At 34.4% G+C, this 20797-nt stretch overlaps 1 protein-coding gene across 2 annotated transcripts; it reads right to left on the reverse strand.

Moving 5' to 3' along the window:
• Window positions 1-11214: 11214 nt before the first annotated feature.
• LOC149543120 (large ribosomal subunit protein eL43) lies at window positions 11215-17049 on the reverse strand. 2 transcript variants are annotated; one of them, XM_089798030.1, is made up of 5 exons: window positions 16939-17049; window positions 12271-12310; window positions 12035-12123; window positions 11769-11851; window positions 11215-11583 (listed from the first exon to the last, which is right to left on the reverse strand). In XM_089798030.1, the coding sequence occupies exons 1-5, from the start codon at window positions 16939-16941 to the stop codon at window positions 11520-11522; spliced, it is 279 nt and encodes a 92-aa protein (XP_089654156.1). In that variant the 5' UTR covers window positions 16942-17049; the 3' UTR covers window positions 11215-11519. The 2 variants fall into 2 exon arrangements, with proteins under 2 accessions (XP_089654156.1, XP_089654155.1); XM_089798029.1 differs by lacking the exon at window positions 16939-17049 and having other exon boundaries at window positions 12271-12334.
• Window positions 17050-20797: the final 3748 nt, after the last annotated feature.

Raw genomic sequence — 20797 nt, forward strand, 5'->3', positions numbered from 1 at the left:
TTGGGCTTTATATTGTTATATCTTTAGATTTGTTGTACAAGGTTTTAGGACCTTTCAAAACCCGTTTTTACTTAATCAAAACTAGATGCATTTCAATAGAGTGCAAAATACTTGTAGCTATTTATTTTCCTATCATGATTTTTCCCTCTGACCAAGCATGTCCAGGTGAAAAATATTGGTGTCTTTGTGTTACTTGTGTGGATGTTGTATAAACTATCTTATTGATAGCTTCACAAGTTTACATTGTACGCATGTAGTAAATGATTGAATGGTTAAGATATGTTATAGATGAACTTTATATAATTAGTGGTTGCTTTTTTGAATCTAACAGATTATTGATTCACCCACCACCTCCCCCCCTCCCCCACCCTGCAATAATCTTGGACCTTAAGTATATTAACAACTTAAGACCAAAACATTCCACTAATCACAATGTTACACTTATAATCTTGGTTGAAAAAATATGGAATACATAGTGTAAGGTTTTTTTTTCCATTTTGTTGACTATAAAATGTCTTTGACATAGTAGTACACATTTTTTTTTGGATATAATAGAGGAACTAAAAATTCCTATTGAGCTCAGGATTGCAATGCATATACTATATGAGCAAGTCATAGCTAGAATTCAGATTTTTTGGTAGTGATATAAATGTATAACAAGGATACACCCTTTAGCCAACCTTGCATGGTTATATATTGATAGCTTAGAAGAATGGTTAAACAAGAATAATGGTGATAGTGTTCAACTAGATAAATATGTGATAAAGCTACTTCTATATGTGGATGGTCTCATTTTAATTGCTAAACAAATGATGATCTAAGGGAACAATTGAAGGCACTTGATGACTTATTTCATGAGGTTGGTATGTAAGTGAACACTAGAAAAACTAAAGTGGTGATGTTCTCTTTGTAAAGAAGTAGGAGGAAGAAAAGTACTTTTCATATCTAAGAAAATCCTTCAAAGATTGTAGTTGAGTACAAGTATCTTGGGATTGATTTCTACAACAAACTCAATTAGGAAACATTTAGGGAAGAAAGAATCTAGGGAGGCTATAAAGCACTATATTCTTTACAAAATAGATACTTGTAAAACCAAGAATATGCTTCTTGGTTTGTTGGTTACCCTGATGATCCTTTATGAATATGAGATTTGGGGCCGCAACCTATCAGATTAGAAATGGAGGCAAGTAGAAAGGATCCAAAAGCTTTTGATCATCAATGGCCTCAAAATTAAAAATATTGTCCCTTATGAGATCTTATTGGTGGACTAAAGACACATTCCCTTTAAAGGCTTTGGCAAGGGCTCGATTAGTAAGGTATTTGAAGAAAACTCAAGGTATGAAAAAACATAGTTAGCCTGAATTGATCATATAGGAAAGATTTGAAAGAAGAAAGAACACATGGACAACATATAAAATGGGTAGAAAAATGGAATATTAGTATGCATGAATGTCTAAATAACAATGATGGAATTAAAAAGTTTGTTAAGGAAAAATTCAAGAATCTCATATTGACAAAACAAAATGGGCACAAAAAAGACTATTAGATCAAATAATTTAACCCCACAAAAAACCAATAGGAAAAAGCATACATAGAATCAAATATCAAATAGAGAGCTAAAATGCTCATATCATAGCTTAGGATGAGTTCTCATCCTTTCATGACACCTAAGGAAGAGTTGGAGGAGATAATATATTTATTTTATAACATGGCAGTGGTAGAGACCAAGCAACATTTGATCATGGAGTGCCTAGCATACAATGACATCCACTCCAACTCTGAGGATATTCTAGAAGCGGGCAACTTAGGTACTCTTTTTGAAGACACATAGCTAGACAAGAACATACTTAGTGATTAAAATTCATTGTCAAAGAGTGGACTTAAAGAAGCAACTTCAAAGGACCTAAAGTTTTTGCATCCTATTTTGGGTTTTTTTTTGTTTTCCTAGGTGGTCCCATAGGCTAGCTTGGCCTCGTGACAATATTAAAATATTTCATTTCAGTATTGCTAGTGCATTCTAACTCTTTGAATCTTTTCAACTAATCTCCAAAATGCTCATCCCTTTTAACATTTCCTTGCCATCATATCTTCCAAATGTGGCAACCTCTTTGTCATGTTTTGCCACATATGAGCCTTTTGAAATCTTCTTTGTTAATTCACAAACTTTTTCCCTACTACCCCCTTTTAATACCAATCTTGTTTAAGTCATTTCTAAAGGTCAATCAAGACTCACCACTTTAGAAGTCCCTTCATAAAAGGAAAGATTGATATTTTGGTTGGAAATGCACTTCTTTAAGTTTGTGAACGATTGGCAAAATAGATAGCAAACTAAGTGATGGCAGAAAAACTCTTCCCTTGATCAATCTCCTCCACCTTCAATTCATCAATCACATATTTTGATCAATAAAGTCGTCCACCAAAAAAACTAATTTATAAAGGTTGAGGTCAACCATTCAAAAGGGCAATAAATTTTGAACAATTAGGGAAAGTACCCAAACTAACCTAGATAATAAAATGAGGCCTTGAATCATGTCACTTTCCTCACCAATTATCAAAATCCTACATTACTATGTTACGGGTCCTCATGCTCCTAACAATAAATGCCTTCAAAGTTACAAATAGACCCTACTTCGGTGAAAATTGTGCTACTACAAAAGACAAGATTTACTAAGGTATAGGAATGGGAGGACCGACCATTCAATCAATGGAAAATGGAAATAAAATACATTGCTCCTCCTTATGGAAGGAGGAAAAAATTCAAGTGCAAAGTGTAGTGTCAAAAGCTAAATGTTAAAGATCCATATCACTCACTCACTTTTACATTTCAGCTCATAAACACAAATGGCCCTAGTTCTATAATGGGGCAAAGAAGTTAAGGATAAAAAGTTTCAAGTGCAGATTGTAGTGACAAAAGCTAATTGTTATAGGTTAAGATCACTCACTTTTCTTTTAAATTTCAGCTCATAAACATACATGGCCCTAATTCTTTAGTGAGGCAAAGAAGTTTTGGGAAATGCTTTTAGTTTTCTTAGCTTCTCAAAAACAATAACCCTTTTACCCACGTAGTTGATTTTAACACTATTCTTTCCCTACACAATAAATCTTAAGGGATTGTGCCTCCTCTTAAAACCATGCAGGATTTCAATTATTTTGTATCCAACAAAGGCCTGAAGGATTGTGCATCATCAAATTGTAAAATAACCTAGAAATATAAAAGAGATTATTTTCAATATAGTAGAGCAACTTGACAAATTCTTTGTTAATCCAAATTGGATCACATGGTAGATGTAAAGCAAGAAATCTTATTTTTTACTAGCTCAAATCATTTCCCACTCTAGTTGTCTTAGTTGTCTCAGTTTTTCAATAGACATGTCGAAGACAAAAATAAGTTTTGAATTTGAACAATTGTGGCTAAAAGATCTTACACTTCTCTCTCTTCACAAAATTTGGAGTAAGAACTCTCCTCATAGTTTACAGTCCAAGTTTCAATTATGCAAAAAGAACTAATTTCTTAAAAATCAAATAAAGGACTAGAGCATACATAAATTCAAAACTATCATTGCTTCAAAAGTTGAAATCAAAGTCGATATGCTCAAAATTAGCAAAAAAAGATGATGAAAAATGGTACCAATGACCAAATCTTATTAGTAAAATTTTGAGAGGGGGTAGAAATACCAAATTCTCCCATACATCTACCAAAATGAAGGTCTCACCCAACACGATATTCAAAATCAACGGCAGCTCAAGATCTCTTCTAGTTGAGAATGAAAAGATTAGGGAGGTTTTGCATTTCACTACGCTTCTCTCAGTTCCTCAATTCTACCAGTCTTCTTTATCCAAAGATGATCCAGACCTCTTTTCTCATATCCCTTATCTCATTTTTCCGTGGGACATATGGATCTACTCATATTGTTTCTCTGGAACAAGTACACAATGGTCTTTTAAATGCCTCCTAGATGTTTTAACTTCTCTCTTCTTACAAATGTGTGGGGACTTCACAGGTTTGATGTTGTTAGTCGTGTTTCTACACCCCTTCATTTCAAACCTTCTTTCCTATCCTTCAATGTTGCTCATCTGCCCTACTCCCCATAATTGGAACCCGCGATGTCTCTCGATCGGTCCTTGTGATAACCTTATAAACCTCGACCTTGCTTCAAGCATCTCATGTCCCTACGACAAACAAATTTATCACCCATTTACCCACTACCCAAAGTCGGTAATTCCCAACTCAAGTTTTGAAACTTTTGAAAGGAAGCACTTGTTGTGAGTCAGCTTTTCAAGAAAACGACATTAGGCATTAAATGAGGTGATGAAGAGACAATCTTTCAAATGAAGCATGTCTTTTTGAAAAAGGTGAAATCAAGTGTTTTCATGAGGTGGCAAAGTACAAAAGCTTAATTTCTTGTGTGCTAACTGCATTAATAAGTTAATTGGGACTGTTAATAGGTATTGTTATCAAGATGGGAATTCCACTTTTAGAGGGATATAATCATGAAGACCCTCAACTTGTGCTTCAACTAGATCTCTAGAAAATTGAGATAGAGGAATAATATGACATCCTCTCTAGCATGTTCATTACCACTTGGGATTTGTGAATTAGTACTGCCTATTATGAAAGTGGCATTTACGAGTTGGAAGTGGAGTATGACCCGAGTTTGGTTTCATCCTATACGGGTGGAAGAAGATAGAGCTTTAGATTTCATGATGGAGCTCATCAATATTTTCCACATAAACCCAAAGGAAGGTGAAGAAGAAAGAAACAAAGATGATGCAAAGATGGTTCAAGAAAGAATCTAGCTGTTACACCTTTCAATAATCAAATGACTGCGGTTTCCTTCTATAATTGTCTTTTCTCGTCATATAAAGGAATTTTGTAATGTTAAAAAAAGGAGAAAGGGGGGGTATAAACATGAAAAAGAAAGCATAATGTTGGAATTTTGTCTATATGTAAAACACTATTATCTTTCCATTTTTCATATGAATAAATGTCAAAATTTTGTGTTGCCATCTTCTAGGCCTTTGTTTCTGTGTATTCTTGGAATTACTTTTAGATAATGTTCAACTTTATACGACATGTCATCTTTGAATAATGATTGTATGTTTTAAAATTTTATTTTCCCATTTTTCGTACTATGAAAAGTCTTATATAAATGAACTGTGTGTTTCCTATGTATTAATCTCTCACTTTACTAGTAACTTTATTTATTTTACATGCATGATCATATACCTTTTCTTTTTGGTTAAAAGCACACAAATTGTTCATTGCACATCTTAATTAAAGGAGTTGTACTTCTAAAATTCATAGATGAGTCAATGTAATTAGGTCCCCCATCTATGAGTTGTGGGTGTTTTGCTACGTCTTCATCGGGTTTGTGGAGTCGTTTGTGCATTTGTAATTGAAGTACCAAATCATTCACCAACATATTCAGTGAGGATTCTACTAGGAAACCTACGAGCTTAAGAGTTATTTGGGTCTTGTACGGTGCCCGTTCCCCATATCTCTATTCTTTGGCTAGCAACTCCTTTCGAAAGAAACCCCTTTTTAGCCTTACATGAGCCTTTACCAATATGCCTCTCAATTCCTTCAAGAACTTAGTTGTACATGTGATTAAATGCTTCAATCATGTTGGAACACCTTAGAAAAGTGTATAATTGAAGTTGAAAGCCCCAAGTTGCAGTGTTTTGAAGATTCTCGATCAGTATTGCTCGTCCAAGGCACTCTTAAACATTACACACTAAGGAGAAAATTAAGCTTGAAAAAAAAGAAGTCAACTTTGACTATTTAACACTTGTAATATTGAAATAACTCTTGATGCATGATGTTTAAGCTGTCCCCTCCTGTAGTGTCTAAGGCAAAGACTGCTTTTTAAGCCTCTTGATTTCAGGCCTCAAATGGAGTCTCATGTGTCTCTGAAGAAGATCAAGTTGCATGCCACTCTCACGCTCTTGTAAGCACTGCTCTAAAAGAAGAACCACAAAGAGAATTCCAAAATAATTATTAAAAAAGCCTCTTCCGGGAGTACCCTCACTTGAAGGATGATAAAGCTGGTGAGCTTTCCCATTGGTGATTTGACCCCACGCTTGATGAACGTAGCATGTATGGTCTTCGTGTGGGAAATTTGGCCAAGCCATAGGGGAGCGGATTGTTTGGGCATCTTTGATGCCCGTCACGGTTCAAGCTCCCCTTGCTACCAAAGAAAGTAGTATCGCCCTTCCAGAGGTAATCCACGCAAATGCACCTACAAGATATTTCTTTGCTTGGGAAGACGGAAATCAGCATTTGAAAGTGCTATCTACAAGTTGGTTCAACCAGGTTGGTACAGAAGGCACCAAATTGGTTTTCAATATGACCAATCTACATGCATACAGGGCCTTATGGAGGAAATGGTTATTTTTCTCATAGTCAATAAATAGGCCCACTTGAAGGTCGCTTCTTTCCTTTGCCTTGTAAATATTGTGGAGTCACATTTGTTTTCTGTTTCCTTCGTCTATTTTTGTGAATGCTTTGTCGTCTCTCTTTTCCAGAGACTTTTCCAAGAGTTTATGCTTCGTACCAGTTTCCTAAGATAATACACCTGCGAAAACTAGAACAAATTGCTTAATACAATATAAAAACGGAGAGTGGTAAGAAGAAAAGTGTCTGCTGAAGAGAGAATACAGAAATCACAACTAAGTAGAAAGAGTAAACATGCACAACAAATTGCTTACAACAGCCACCTCCTTGTCTTTACTGGGAATAGCAAACGACACTCGTAGTGAGTGTCGTGAGTGATACGTCTCAGTCATGGTCACCATGATGGCAATGGCAACAATACAAATTCCAAAATGGTGCTAACATTAGGGGGAGAGGACCTAGCACTTGAACACCCTAATTTTGCGCTTATCAAAATCATACGTAAAAAATTCAAACCGCTCCCATTTTTTACAACAGCTTACTTGGCGAGTCGTCTACTTATAACTAAAATTTCAAGTCCACGTCACTCGTTATGATGCCACATCAACATGCTTTTTGTCAAGTTGTTCAAAACAGCCCAAAAAAAAAGTGAGACCAATGGTCGTGCATAAAGGGTACCCATAGTTGAACAGCTGACATGGCATCACATCATTGGTTACTTTTTAGATCAAAGGGTACATTTTCATTCATTTTTTGGTAATTATCATTGTACTAACAATTTTAAAGTCACAAGTATTGGTGCAATGTTGTCAAAAAAATTGGACGTTAAGTCAACAAGTGTAGGTATAAAGTAAACAATTTCTATCACAACCATTGGAACCCGTTCAAGTACTGAGTCCTCTCCCCTAACTCCTGATGCCGATGGCGCTACAAATTCAAACTGGTACGAAGCACTCTTGATGCTGCATATTACACCTTAAGTTTGGGAATTGTAACCTCTTCAAATAGGTTTTACAAAGAAATGGTGTAAAGGGATCCTTTCATGCATTTCTACCACAAAACTTCGAGTCCTAATTAATAGCAGTCCGTGTGGCCTCTTTTCCTATTCTCAAGGGGTTAAGCAAGGTGACCCTTTTGTTACAAGATTCAAGAATTGGCAAATTAACAGATTTCCAGATGATTGATTTTTTAACAGAGGAACAAATGTGTTTCTTATAAAGAATTACAAGGTCATCATTTTTAAAAGAAACAATGTAGATTGAAGACGGAATTAAAAACAAAATTTAAGACAGGATAGGAAACATTCCTATCTAAACTGAAAAACGGACAACAGACAAGTAGTTGATCATTATAGAAACTATAAGATATTATCTTAATACCCTCCCTTAATGGTCAACATATGAATGTTGGAATAGTCTGGGATAACTGAGACCCTCCCTGGATCTACAGAATGTTGAAACCAAAAAGTTTTGCCAGAAGAGTGCTATGACTCAAAACAAATTGCAATTACAAAACTTCATTTTTGTGAAAAAAACAGTAAAACCCAGAATCACACGCAACCTTGTTTATTACAAACGACATGAAATGATTTTTGAGGAGAAAATCAACAAACCCAAAAAAATAGAAACAAATTTAAAAGGTGAAAAATGCAGCTTCGCCTTGATCAAGAAGCTCGACAACTTGTTGTTTCATGCAGCTCCTTTAGAAAAATAGAAACAAATTTAAAAGGTGAAAAATGCAGCTTCGCCTTGATCAAGAAGCTCGACAACTTGTTGTTTCATGCAACTCCTTTAGATATTTCCAAATTTTTGCAGCTGACTTGTCGGAAAGAATTTGTGGTAGTTGATCATCGATAACATAGAACTTGAGAAGCATAACAGCCTCTCGACTGCGATCATCAAACTTGTCCTATTCTGCTTGGTCAGAGGTCAAACAAGTCTTTGTGCCTAGAACAAGCTTATCCAAGCGACGGTACTCAAAGATAGTCAGCATGCACTGCTTCCAAGTGTTATAATTGTGGCCATTGAATCGTTGACTACCCTCCAACATCAAATAAGTCGAAGATGTCATTTCAAAGAATTTAGGTACAAACTTCAAGACTGAAATTCAGCAGGCATGGATTTCAAGGAAAAAATATGGAAGACCCAGAAGAATTAGAGAGTGACCTAAAAGAGAGCTCGAAAAACCCAGAAGAAATATGTTCTCATTTTCTAGATTCACTCTCTTGAAAAACAAGGCACGAAAAATGAGGCACCCAAAAAAAATATGATCAAGACCCATTTGAGATCTCAAAAAACCCACCAAAAATTTGAAAACAAAAAAAAATTCTAACCCAAAAAATTAGGGTTTTGGGCAAAACCCTATTTGGCTGCAACACAAGCTCCAAAAAATGGCAAATTTGAGAAAAAAACGTTGCAGAACTAGACCAAGAACTAGTCGGATTTAGGGCTATAGCTGCTAGGTGGAGGTCGCAGCAAGATTGAGGCGAAAATAGGAAGCTTTGGTAGACATTTGCAGCTCCAAACGTGGAGGAGAATTTCCGACGCGAATTTGATGAAAATCACGAGTTGCAAACTTGATTTCCTCTTCAAAAAACTTCCAAAATTTTGATTTTTCAGTCTCTTGAAACCCTAGTCAAGAACAAGCGGCAATGAACTTTTTAAAAAAAAGAGAAATAGTTTCAAAATTTTTAGAGCAAATAATTTCCAAAGAAATTATAAAATTCTCGAAAAAATTGAAATATTAGCTCTGATACCATGTTACAAGATTCAAGAATTGGCAGATTAACAAATTTCCGGATGATTGATTTTTTAACAGATGAACAAATGTATTCTTTATAAAGAATTACAAGGACGTTGTTTTTTTTTAGAAACAACGTAGACTGAAGACGGAATTAGAAACAAAACTGAAGACAGGATAGAAAACATTCCTATCTGGACTGAAGACAAAAGATACAAGATATGAAACATTCCTATCTAGATTGAAAAATGGACTACAAACAAGTAGTTGATCATTATAGAAAGTATAAGATATTACCTTAATACCTTTGTCACCACATCGTTTTCACCATTTTGGTGAAATTCTCAAAGTAGAACCATTGCAACTCATCATCGTGATCATGGAAAGAAATGAAGATTTCGGACACCACATAAATGATCACTCACATCCTCATTCTATATATTATTGCTCGAAGCGACAGATTTCATGTTGTTTGTCATGATCATATCATTAGTGTTTGATACAAGATAGCAAATCCTTGACAGATCCATATCTTGCCCCAAAGCAATACATTTCATTTTGCAGGTCTTTTGTATCTTACCCTAAGGTTGTGCCCTTAGCTTGCAAGTCAAATCAAGAGCCACAGACTTGCACTACTATTGTAATACAATTTTCATTTAGTGTGATCTGGCTCTCACCCTCGTTTTTTCCTCCTTGAATTTTCTACATAAAAAATCTGTTGTTTGTGCATATGTTGTTCATTACATCGTCTTTCCTTGTTAATTAGATGTAATGTAGAGATGATAGTATTAATATCGAGGCCCACATAATATTTTTGACATAATTAGCATCTTATTGTTTTACCCTGATATTAGTAACATAGCTGAAATAAAATAAGTGAGTCCCTTTGTTCCTCATTATTCTTTGACATTTGCACACAGTTTTTGAAAGCTATGTTCCACGGAGTTTCCGGGATGGGAACATTTTACAGGTCAGAGACGTGTGATCAAAGCCAAAATTTGGACAAGACGTAAGGGGGCAGCTATTAAAAACATAGGAGAATTTTTATGTAGAAGGGGAGAATTCAAATATTCATCTCATAACATTGATAAACCATAGACATTTTAGAAGCTCAATACATAGCAAATTAATGAAATTCAAATACTTTCATTGTGAAAATATAGTGAATAGTGAAAATGCCCAAAAGCTCCAAGTTTCATGCATGAAATGACATTATATATTGAAATGTAAACGATGGACACTCTATTATAACTAAAATAATTAACAGTAAATACTAAACAAGAACATAGAAGTCCAACTCCATAATCAGCTGTTCATAATAATATTAAAAAGTGAATAAATAACTAGACTACTAAGCAGTATATACATAGGAGAACACAATAATATATGGCTGTCCATAATCAGTAGATGGTATGTCTAAGAGTCTAAATCAAGTAAATTTGATGCCATAATTTCATCTTTCAACTATTGTTCATTGTTCACTCCTTGACTAGTTGCTCCTCCTCTTGCTGCTCCGCTCCTTTGCAAATTCTAGCTGTCCACCCGTACCCTGCTGATCTCAAAGTTCCGATTCGAAAATGTCCCCTTTTTTCGGAAAAGAAAAACAAATTTGGGGACGGGAAATCCCCGTGTCCCCATTTCATCCCTAATACGAGTAGGAGCCAAAAAAGGGTGGGGACGTGTCCCTGTGGAGCACTATTTGAAAGTAAATGTTAAAAACACTATAAAGCTATGTTTGAATTGTAAGAATTGCCATGCTTACTTTCTAAGCTATGTTTTAAGCTATATTTTGATTGTAATACCTTCAGGATTGCAATGGTTTTGGACGGCATTTTCAACTTTACTAACTTTGAAAATGATTATCAACAACGTTTAGGACGAGGTTTGCACATACAACTCTTAAAATATAAACTCAGCAATACGAAAAATGAATGCTTATAAATTATGTTTAAAAGGTAAATCCTTGGCTTGATGTTCAAATTGAAATAGTTTTCAGGCTTTAGATGAGGCATTTTATTATATCAAGGTTTAGATAATGCACTTGATCTAGCCTTTAGCACTAGCCATAGAAAGGACCGATAAGCCATTCAACAAGAATATTTGAAATTAAAAGATATAGGAAGCTTACATTTTCTTGAACTTGTAAAGTTTTTCTATATTATATTTCCATTTCAAGCATTTTGAAAGTTGAACACAATAGTTATAAATTGCCGACCAACAACACAAACTCAATAAAAATTACTAGGACAGTTTCAGAACAACAAAAATTGGAGGAAATTTTCACAAGGATTAATTTTGGCCCTTCAAAACAACATTTGGTTCGAGAGCCTTCCTCCTTACTACCTAATTAAAAACTTCTAAAATCGTGAAAAATAGGTGAAAAGAATCAGCTCTCTGTCTGCTCCCTCAACCTTCTAATGGTGCTGCGCACTGTGACAGCACTAGGAGTGCTACAAAAACATAAACAACAAAAAGATCATGAGAACTTGAGTAGGATTACACAACAAATTATCTAAACTATAACTACTCAAAAACTTCATGTAAATGTAAAACTATTTGAAACCATTTAGATTAGTCTGTGTGTACAAAAAAAGGTTAAGGTCACATGTAAAATGGCTGACTTTAAGGTACTTACTTTAACGTGTATGCGCCACCTGCCTTTACTTTCCCACAATCCTTACAGCCCCAGATCCCAACAGCTTTCCTCTTCACTGCAAACTGGAGAGTATATGCATGTTAAAGCATCAAATCTCTTAGCCAAAGGGAACAGTACAACAGTAGCCCATTCAACCAAAATGAGAAAGAAAATTTCTCAATCCATCCAGTCTACAAAATTGACGAGCCCATTTGGAGCTTGACACAAGTTAAGCAACAGGAAAGTCATAGTGAGAATTATCTAACCTTGCCACAGAATTCACAAAAATACTTGGAATGCTGGCTGACTTCCATCTTCTTGATCTGCTTTCTTAAACTGGCACCATACCTTGTACCTGAAATTAAGCAGCATGTAACCTCATTTCTCATTTATTGTCCACCAAAAAAAGAGACTTGCCAGAAATGGTCAAATATATGCATAGTCACACATATGTACAAATGAACATAGATTTCATATGTACAAGCATACAACATATACTCACCGTATTTCCCAACAATGCCAACCTTTTTTGTTCGTTTTGCCTGCCACATCCAAAGAAAATGATTAGAAAGCATGCAAACTCAATGTTAATAATCCTCATAAAATAGGCTATCTATACAAGACTTGACATAAATGTTAGCAACAGCATTCTGTCTCATTAGCACTAAGCACTAATCTTCTAACTGTAGAGCACCTCATATCATGTACACCTACCTTCATCTCCAATAGAATCATATCCTAGTCTGAACAACCAAATTACTGGCTCTAACAGATCAATTACAAGAAATTTAAGCACGCACTAATCTAGACTAAATTGATTGAGTTCGCAACTTCGCATACATGTCTACCATTAGAATGCCCCTCAAAAAGTCTCTTTGCAGTACTTCCCTGGAATTTGGATTGTCAACCAGTTGATGGGTCTTACACAAACACCTATGTAACTGTAATTAATGATATGGCAACAACAACAAAACAGATACTCTCACATAATTATAGAGAATTACAAACCAAAACAAGCTTTCTTCATATTGGATGCCACAGATTAAGTGGAAGGAAGTTTAAGATGATGATATTAGAGCTTATTTGCCAACTATAGGGCCTTCCAATATATTATCCTAAAATTCTCAAAGCAAGATCATTACAGATATTGATGCAATCTGGTATTGGAGTAGCTAAAGGAATATTGTAGATAAGGAGAACCATGGTACTGGCCTAAATATATAACATGTCAAAATTTAGACTGTCCAATAAATTCAGAAGGTTGGCTCATGATACACAAACCCATAAGAAACAAAATCCTTTAAACATCAAATAATCAGATTCCTACAGTCTGAATAATTCCAACTCTTCCGCAATATGATTCTAGACTCTTCATTTATTCACCTTGAGACATTAAAATCTAAGGGCACAGTCATCCGACTCTTACTTCATGTACTAAATTTAGCTGTGAGCTATATCTGCTGACGTTCATGACAATTTTAGATTTTTTGAAATACTCTAAGGGTTTTAAGCTAATCTGCCTATTCAATACATCTCCTTCTGCCAAATAACAATAATAACATTTAATAGCATTTCTGTAGTCATGAATAAAATGCTTATATGACTATAAAAATTACCTGTCATCCCTGAACGGGATACACAACAGATTCTTTCAAAAAGGCATAATTTATATAGAAGCTGAATTCTTGGTCTGGCCATTATCATTTTTTATGAACAATCAACCAAATCATTCACAAACTGATGGGCCTGTTGCATGTAACAACCATGCGCATAATTATGAATAAACCAAATATTCTCTCATAATGGCAATAATGAAAAGGGTTTCTAAGAAAATTTGATATCTAGCCTTTCTCAAAAACAATAGTTCCTTTTATGTGGCAAACTACCTATCTGATGCATACACCTCTGTCCTCTTAAACAGACTTCATTTCTATATTTGGCACAAATATGTAAAGTCCCTCAACTATCTGCACAGGAATACTTAACATTTATAATTCTTGGGTGATGTTTCTCTGCTCTAAAAATTATGCTTGTCATCTGAGGCTCAAGCAAAGATTCCATTATTAAAGAGACTTTTTTCTGTGATTAACTTCAGGACACATTTTGATAGTACTGTATTATACTATAACAGGTATACTGAGGCTTACATTGCACTATGGGTAAACTGAGATTAATGAGGTACTTATTTATGCAAAATTGGCAACTGAACTGGATCCAATTGCAATGCCCTACAACTGAACATTCTTTTGGTTTACTAGGTAAGAGCAGTTCTGTCCTAGAATTAAGTTCTAAAACTTTTAAATTTGTAATTGAATTGTACAGTCAATCTGGTTGCCTACTGAAACAAGCAGAAAGTTTCGGTGTTCAGCTTCACTGAAATTTAAAGCTGTCATTAATGAATCATATATGAATGGGTAACTGTGTGTGTTTGTATGCTTGAATACATCTATTTGCCTGGTTAATTACAATTGCTTTTTGCCAAATACTAAATCATAGGTTGCGAAGTTTTATCCATGTCTCTTAAGGCACACCTTGACACTGGAATACAGTGAGTTCATGCACATCCCTAGGAACCAGCACACTCCTATATAACAGCTTGTCTCGGGATTCCAAAGCAGCAGGCAGAGACACATTACGTACTAAACTTATGTAGATAGCATGTGATAATACACACACTTAAATTTATGTCATCTGTTCTCTGCTTTAGTGAACCATGTTGAATTATATTGTTCTCATTCATCAGTCAGTTTGATAACCATTTGGAATTGCAATTGTTATTAGCACATCTAAGTTCCACCAATTTAGGCTGCCCTTAGTTGGCAACTCTTGAAATTCCTATCATCCATTAACTCCTAATGTTTCAGTTGCATCAACTGTATTTTTGGACACAATAGCCTGCTTCTATAGGAATTAATAACTATAAACAGTGGTATCCAGATACATGATAATATGTCTGACTGTGAAAATCTTAAATCTTTAACAATAACTCACATCTCTTGTTTGTCTACTGTACTGTCATAAATTGTAAGCACCTGAGACTTGTACAATTACACAATTGTTTAGCACCTACCTTAGTGTGGTTTCATTGTAGCATAAATAATAGGACTACATAATTGCACTTAATGAGCACTTAAATTCAAATATAGGTCTTCTGTCAATTCAATTCCATTTAAAATTGAGGTAAACCCCCATAACTGTGCTCTTCTACTTTTCCTACAATTAAAGAATTTATTTCATCACCTAGGCCCTATGTTACCATTTGTGACCTTTACATTCTATCCTGACTTTGAAACTGGCTGCCTATTCTAATCCCACATCTCTTAACTGATCAGGACACATGGTCCGGATTTGGGCCCTGATTGGGCGGTACATGACATTTCAAATGTAATGTACCCTGACAATTGGGCACAAATTTGAAATGGGTACCCATCTCACTGATTTAGTGGAGGTTTAAGATTTACAAATGGCTCTCTCAATTTTATCTCCCGATTTGGTATGAAAACAAGCCTCACACTTCATTTTGGCAAGATGAAAACAATTGCAAGGTTGAAGCCCCAATTTGAAGACATCCCATGAAGTGAGGACTTGCGAATCAAGAAATTATCAATCTTCTATCATTTCAATTTTCAACATCAAGATGAAGCTTCAAAAGGATTATGAATATGACAAGGAGATCCCCGACTGATGACTGACTTGTACTCTTCCTCTTAGGATTGGGTGTGGCTTCTAATTATCCTGAAGTCTACATACCTGTGCTTCAAATCTATACTTGCTATATATTTCCAATCACACATTGATTGCATTTCCTTATAGGGTTACTCCATCACACTAAGGTAGATATTTACATTACATTTATACACTTTAGCTCATAGCAATTTAGATATATTTTAAACTCAAGAGCACTACACACTTTTATCTCTGTTGTTATACTGGCTATCTGTGGAGGTGGGAATCACCAAACTGGAGGTTGACCAAGGGAAGTTTCTGTATAACCACCCACACACACACTTCTCAGATTTGCAGGTGCAGAAGACCCTGGAATCAGCTGTCAGAAATTTTATATAGTCTTTGCCCTGAGACAACCACTCTGCAACTTGTCCCAATAGAAACCGGGAGTACAAAACGTCTCAGATGTCCTGTAGCCAATAGAATTCAGTGAAATTGAATGTACGGACAGATACAACTCTCAGGATCTCAGGTTATCAGATACAGGTGTTTTCGGGATTTTTTTAGTCAGAGATTCAAATCTGAATCTTCACATCTCCTATTCTAATTCCAGGTGCATACAAATCCTCATTAATCTTCTTCTACATCTACTTTTCAGCTTGATTAGATCATTTCCTATCTCAATTAATTATTTGAATTACTGTTTTTATATATCCTTTTCTCAATTCTAAGAAGCAAAGGAATAGAAATCCAAAAGAAAAATCTTGAATAAACATCCCTCTTGTTAGGAGGTGTTGATCAGATTTGTGTTGAGGTGGTTCCATAATCTAATGTGTCTTATAAATTGAGGAAAACTAGATCTTTTGGTGATACCTTTATCCCCTTATTCTTGTCTTAATGGAAGAGACATCATTTTTAACAACGAATGTACAGATTGCAACTAGGCAGTAATAGTCATCAATTCCCCGCTAGATTCTATCGGCACCACTTTAATTCTAGCAACCCAAATTTCTATCAAAATAATGGAATATAATATTAAAAATTCGGGGATTATAAAGGATTTCACCATGGGTTCAACTTAAAATTACAATCATGTTTCCAGCATTGGATTAAAAAAACTAGAATGTTAGCAATGCCTGTGTTAAGACTCCAAGCCGAGTGACATCTGAAATATAAGAACGTAAAATATTTTGAATTGCTGTCTAGACAGCAAAAGCCGCCAGCATATGAGAACGCTACTTCTTTATTAAGCTCACATGCACAAAAAAGCAGCTACGTCCATTAAGAATCAAAAGCTGATGCGCCCTGAAGGCTTATTAAACCTATCACCCCAACCTAAAAACTCTAAATTCTAAAGCCGCGCACTTTCACTCCGTTTAGATTTACTTCTTTAGTTGCTTTAAGCCACCCCAGTCGTCTCTTCAAGGTTTTTACAGTAAAATCAAGAGCAATAGTAAGGTACAGAACCCAGAAGAGAGGGGATGAGAAAAAAATAGGGGCTTACCATTTCCGATGGATTAAACTGCGCGAAGTAGATCGGAGTTGTGTGACCTGCTTTGGTTAAAGTGGGGGAGAAATAACCAGATTAGGTCACGGTCACGAAGGAAACATCAAACAAATCAAATTAGTGCAAACGAAGCGACACCCTTGATTTCGCCATCACAAGATCGATGTCCTCTGATTTTGCCACGTGGCCCAGTATTCCAGTTTTCTCCGTGTCCTTTGAATAAATAGTTGGATGGAGTGAAAGTGAGCTAGGTTTAACCCCTTATTGGGAAAAGAGGCGTCACAATAATGTTCCTTTCCTCATAAAAGGATTCCCAACTAGCACTTGGAGAGAGGGAGGTGCAAGGGTATGTCGATAGGTTGTGAAAGCAATATTCAAATGATAGGAGATATCATGGAATAGTAATTTATACCATTTCAATTAATTTCAACACATTAGAAAAATGATGTCCCAATTCATATATATGAGACATTAAGAAACAAAGGAAAGAAAAACTATAGATGGAAATTAAGATGAATCTTGCACAAAGAAAGTATAAGTATTTGAATGTCATTAGGTTTAAATAATAACATATTACATACATTATCTTTTTTATTATGTTAACGTATTTAGGAAATTAATATTAAGTAAATATGACTCTAGATCTTAGTAGAATAAATGTTGCATCTGCATAACAAAAAAATGGATACATGCAAATACAAATTTCTTGCTAATTAATTATATCAAAAAATTAGAGATGTCTACTATAATACTTTTCAATAAGAATTTTGCATATACTCTTGTGGAATGGAAAGAACTGAATTTTTAAGTCATTGGGCATTCATAATAGAAGCTCACCTTCAAAGCCTTATTAGATATGTTAGATGTTGATATTGGGTTAATTGCTCATAAAACTTCGAGTGTATCAAAAAAGTTGAGATACAAACTACAAATATAAAAGGTGAAAAATGGTCATCAAATGACATTAGAACTGCATATCTAGAAAATGCTTGAATATTGTTAGCACTCAAAAATATATCACTTGCAGCAGGTGTATATTAAAAGCTCCAAAACATATAAGTAAATTTCTTTCAACAATTAAAAACTCTTAAAAAATATGTTTCTTTTAATTGTAACTATGATGTTAATACAAGTAATAAAGAATTGGTTATTTTTCACATTATGATATTTGAATTTTAACAAATGTCTTCAATTTCTCCCTTAGCTTTTTTCATGTCAAGATCCAATAGCAACCATATATACATACAAATGGAGCAAACATGCAGAATGACATTATTAAGTAAATATAAAATAATGATATTACAACACCCTAAAAATTTAAATATTTAAAGATTCTATTTTGAACTTTTCTATCCCTATTACTCAAAAAAAAAAGCAACAACATTCATGAAAATATTTATAATAATTAAAAAGTAATAGACTATTAACTATTCAAACATACTAAAATTCTATCCAAAACAAAACATTAAAGAAAGCAACAAAGGGTGGAAAAGGGCAAATGATGATTGCTTACCTATAAGCTAAATAGCTATTCCAAATTAATTTAAATACATGTAGAGCAAAATTATTAACTAACCATAAATAAAAAATTCTCGTCGAGAACCAAATAAAATAAATTATTTTGATAAAAAAATCTTTTGCAAATCAAATGCTTAATAGATCGTGTTTGCTAAAATATCTGTAAATTTTTCTACTTCAAAACTTTGTTACTGAATATAAATTTATCCAAGTCATTAATAAAAGGTCTTAAAAAAACTCAATTAAAAGTATAAAAAAATTGCCACCTAAATTCATCAGAAGATTCGTTACTGTGGAATTGAGGCTAAAATTAGTTACTAAGAAAATATTGTTTAAAAAATAATAAAATAATGAATTATTATTTTTTATTCAAGTGTTTTATGGAATCTACATAATAGCTACTAATCCAGAATCAGAAGTGACTCATAACATAAAAGCATAAGCATAAGAGAAGAAATAATATGAATCTCAAAATCTAAGAACATAAATGAAATATGAATACGAAACTCCTAATCTAAGAAGAAAAATATGAATCTCATAATCTAAGAAGGAGAAAGAATTATAAATATGAATCTTTTTGATGTAAGGAGAAAGAATTATGAACATGAATCTCATAACCTAAGAAGAAGGAAGAATAAAGAATATGGATGTCCCGATCTAAGAAGAATCAAATGATTCAAACAACAATAGGCAAAGAGTACAATCTTGTCTTCCCTCCCATGAAAATAAACATACAACTCAAGCCATGATTCCTAGGCCTCAAAGTCTTTGACATAACAAAAATACAAGTAGTATATCTTTCCTACTCATGTGGAACCCTCGTAGTTCATAGAAGCTGCAAATATGCTTTGCACTCTTCAAAAACTCGTTAAACAATCTCCCCCCACCATTCATCCAAATCAATGCTATACTAGTACAACTTAACCCTAATTATTGCGACTAGCCTGGGCAAAATGCCTTGAAGAAGAATTTCAAGCTCATCCTTTGGCACACCTCAGGGAAGAACACGTTGAGGAGGGAAAGAACTTGTCTTTAGCAAAGAAAAATCATCCCCAAAAGACACCACCGCTTTTCTCGTCATGTCCATCTCGAGAGCCATGTGGTAGAACCTCTGGCCATTTAGAATGCACTGCTCGTGAGAGATGTTGCTGATAAACATGGCCTATTTAAGCATTCCCACATTTGGTGACATCTTCCAGTATGGTATTCTCTATGTAGAGGCTCTCTTTTAGCCACATCTCACACTCTTTTGCCAAATTTCTGCACCAGCATTGATTTACAAAAATGGGATGTCACTGAAAAGCTACATGATTTTCTACTGAAGAGATGAAATGATAGTGAAAAGCTATGTCCCTACTCTTTTGATCATCATGGGGAAGCCTGCAACATGTGCGGTGTGTTGTAAAACCAGTTTCAAGTTTAAAACTAGGTAAGAAGTGTTGAAATATGAATAGAAAGTGATTAGTATATAAAGATTCACTATGCAATGAAAAATGATTATATAAACGCAAAGGTGTCAAATCATGGATTGATTTATTAAGATCACATTAGTTGTTACTACTACTTGTTATGACTACTTCTCTTAGAATTTGTATTGAATACGATAACAAGTTCATGACTACTTCTCTTAGAATTCAAATTGAATACACCAACGAGACATAAGCAAAACAATGTGCTGGCATAAACATACACATTGTAATTTTTGCGTGAGACAACTGACTATGTGTGAGATAATATTTTGGAGCATTCACTCCATAAGAGAAGCCTATTGGCTTAATTAAGGGTAGACAATGCATATTTTATTAGGGGAGGATAAAATCAAACAAAGAGTTACTTTGATCAACAAATTGTCAAAAGGTCACGCATAAAAAGAATTTGGAGTTAGTGTTAAATTTGTGGTTTCATTTATTCAAGAGGTAATATGAAGAAGAACTAGAAGACAGAGTATGATTATTGTTCTACTATATTGTTAATCTGGGATATTATTAAAATGTATTTAATTAGTTTTAGTATTATTGAATATTTATCTAATTATAGATTATGTGCTATATATTTTTGAAATTGTATATATTATCAATTAAAAAATAATGTTACATATTTCAAAATAGAGGTGGATGAATTTAATTAATAATTTCATTTGTATTATGAGCTAAGTAATTGTATTCAAACTATTCTACTAATAGGCAGTGGTTTCTTCTATAAGTTAGTGAATTATTTCCACAAGGAGAAGCAGGTTATCTAATAGGAGGAACTAAACTATCTTGAAGAGGGCATTAGACTTTTTTGGGAGAAGGAACTAAACTAGCTTGAAGAGGGTAGTAGACTATTTTGTGAGTGG

The sequence above is a fragment of the Cupressus sempervirens genome, chromosome 8 (genome assembly GCF_028749045.1).
Source record: "Cupressus sempervirens isolate cs-2001-9-10 chromosome 8, ASM2874904v1, whole genome shotgun sequence".
Lineage (NCBI taxonomy): Eukaryota > Viridiplantae > Streptophyta > Pinopsida > Cupressales > Cupressaceae > Cupressus > Cupressus sempervirens.

Excerpts from the sequence above, each read along its gene's own strand:
- LOC149543120 (XM_089798029.1), bottom strand. The coding sequence starts at position 12,319 with ATGTGGCAGGCAAAACGAACAAAAAAGGTTGGCATTGTTGGGAAATAC. Across the intron at positions 12,124-12,270 it reads TGGCATTGTTGGGAAATACG|GTACAAGGTATGGTGCCAGT; the intron begins GTGAGTATATGT and ends GCTTAATTTCAG. Across the intron at positions 11,584-11,768 it reads GGTGGCGCATACACGTTAAA|CACTCCTAGTGCTGTCACAG; the intron begins GTAAGTACCTTA and ends ATGTTTTTGTAG.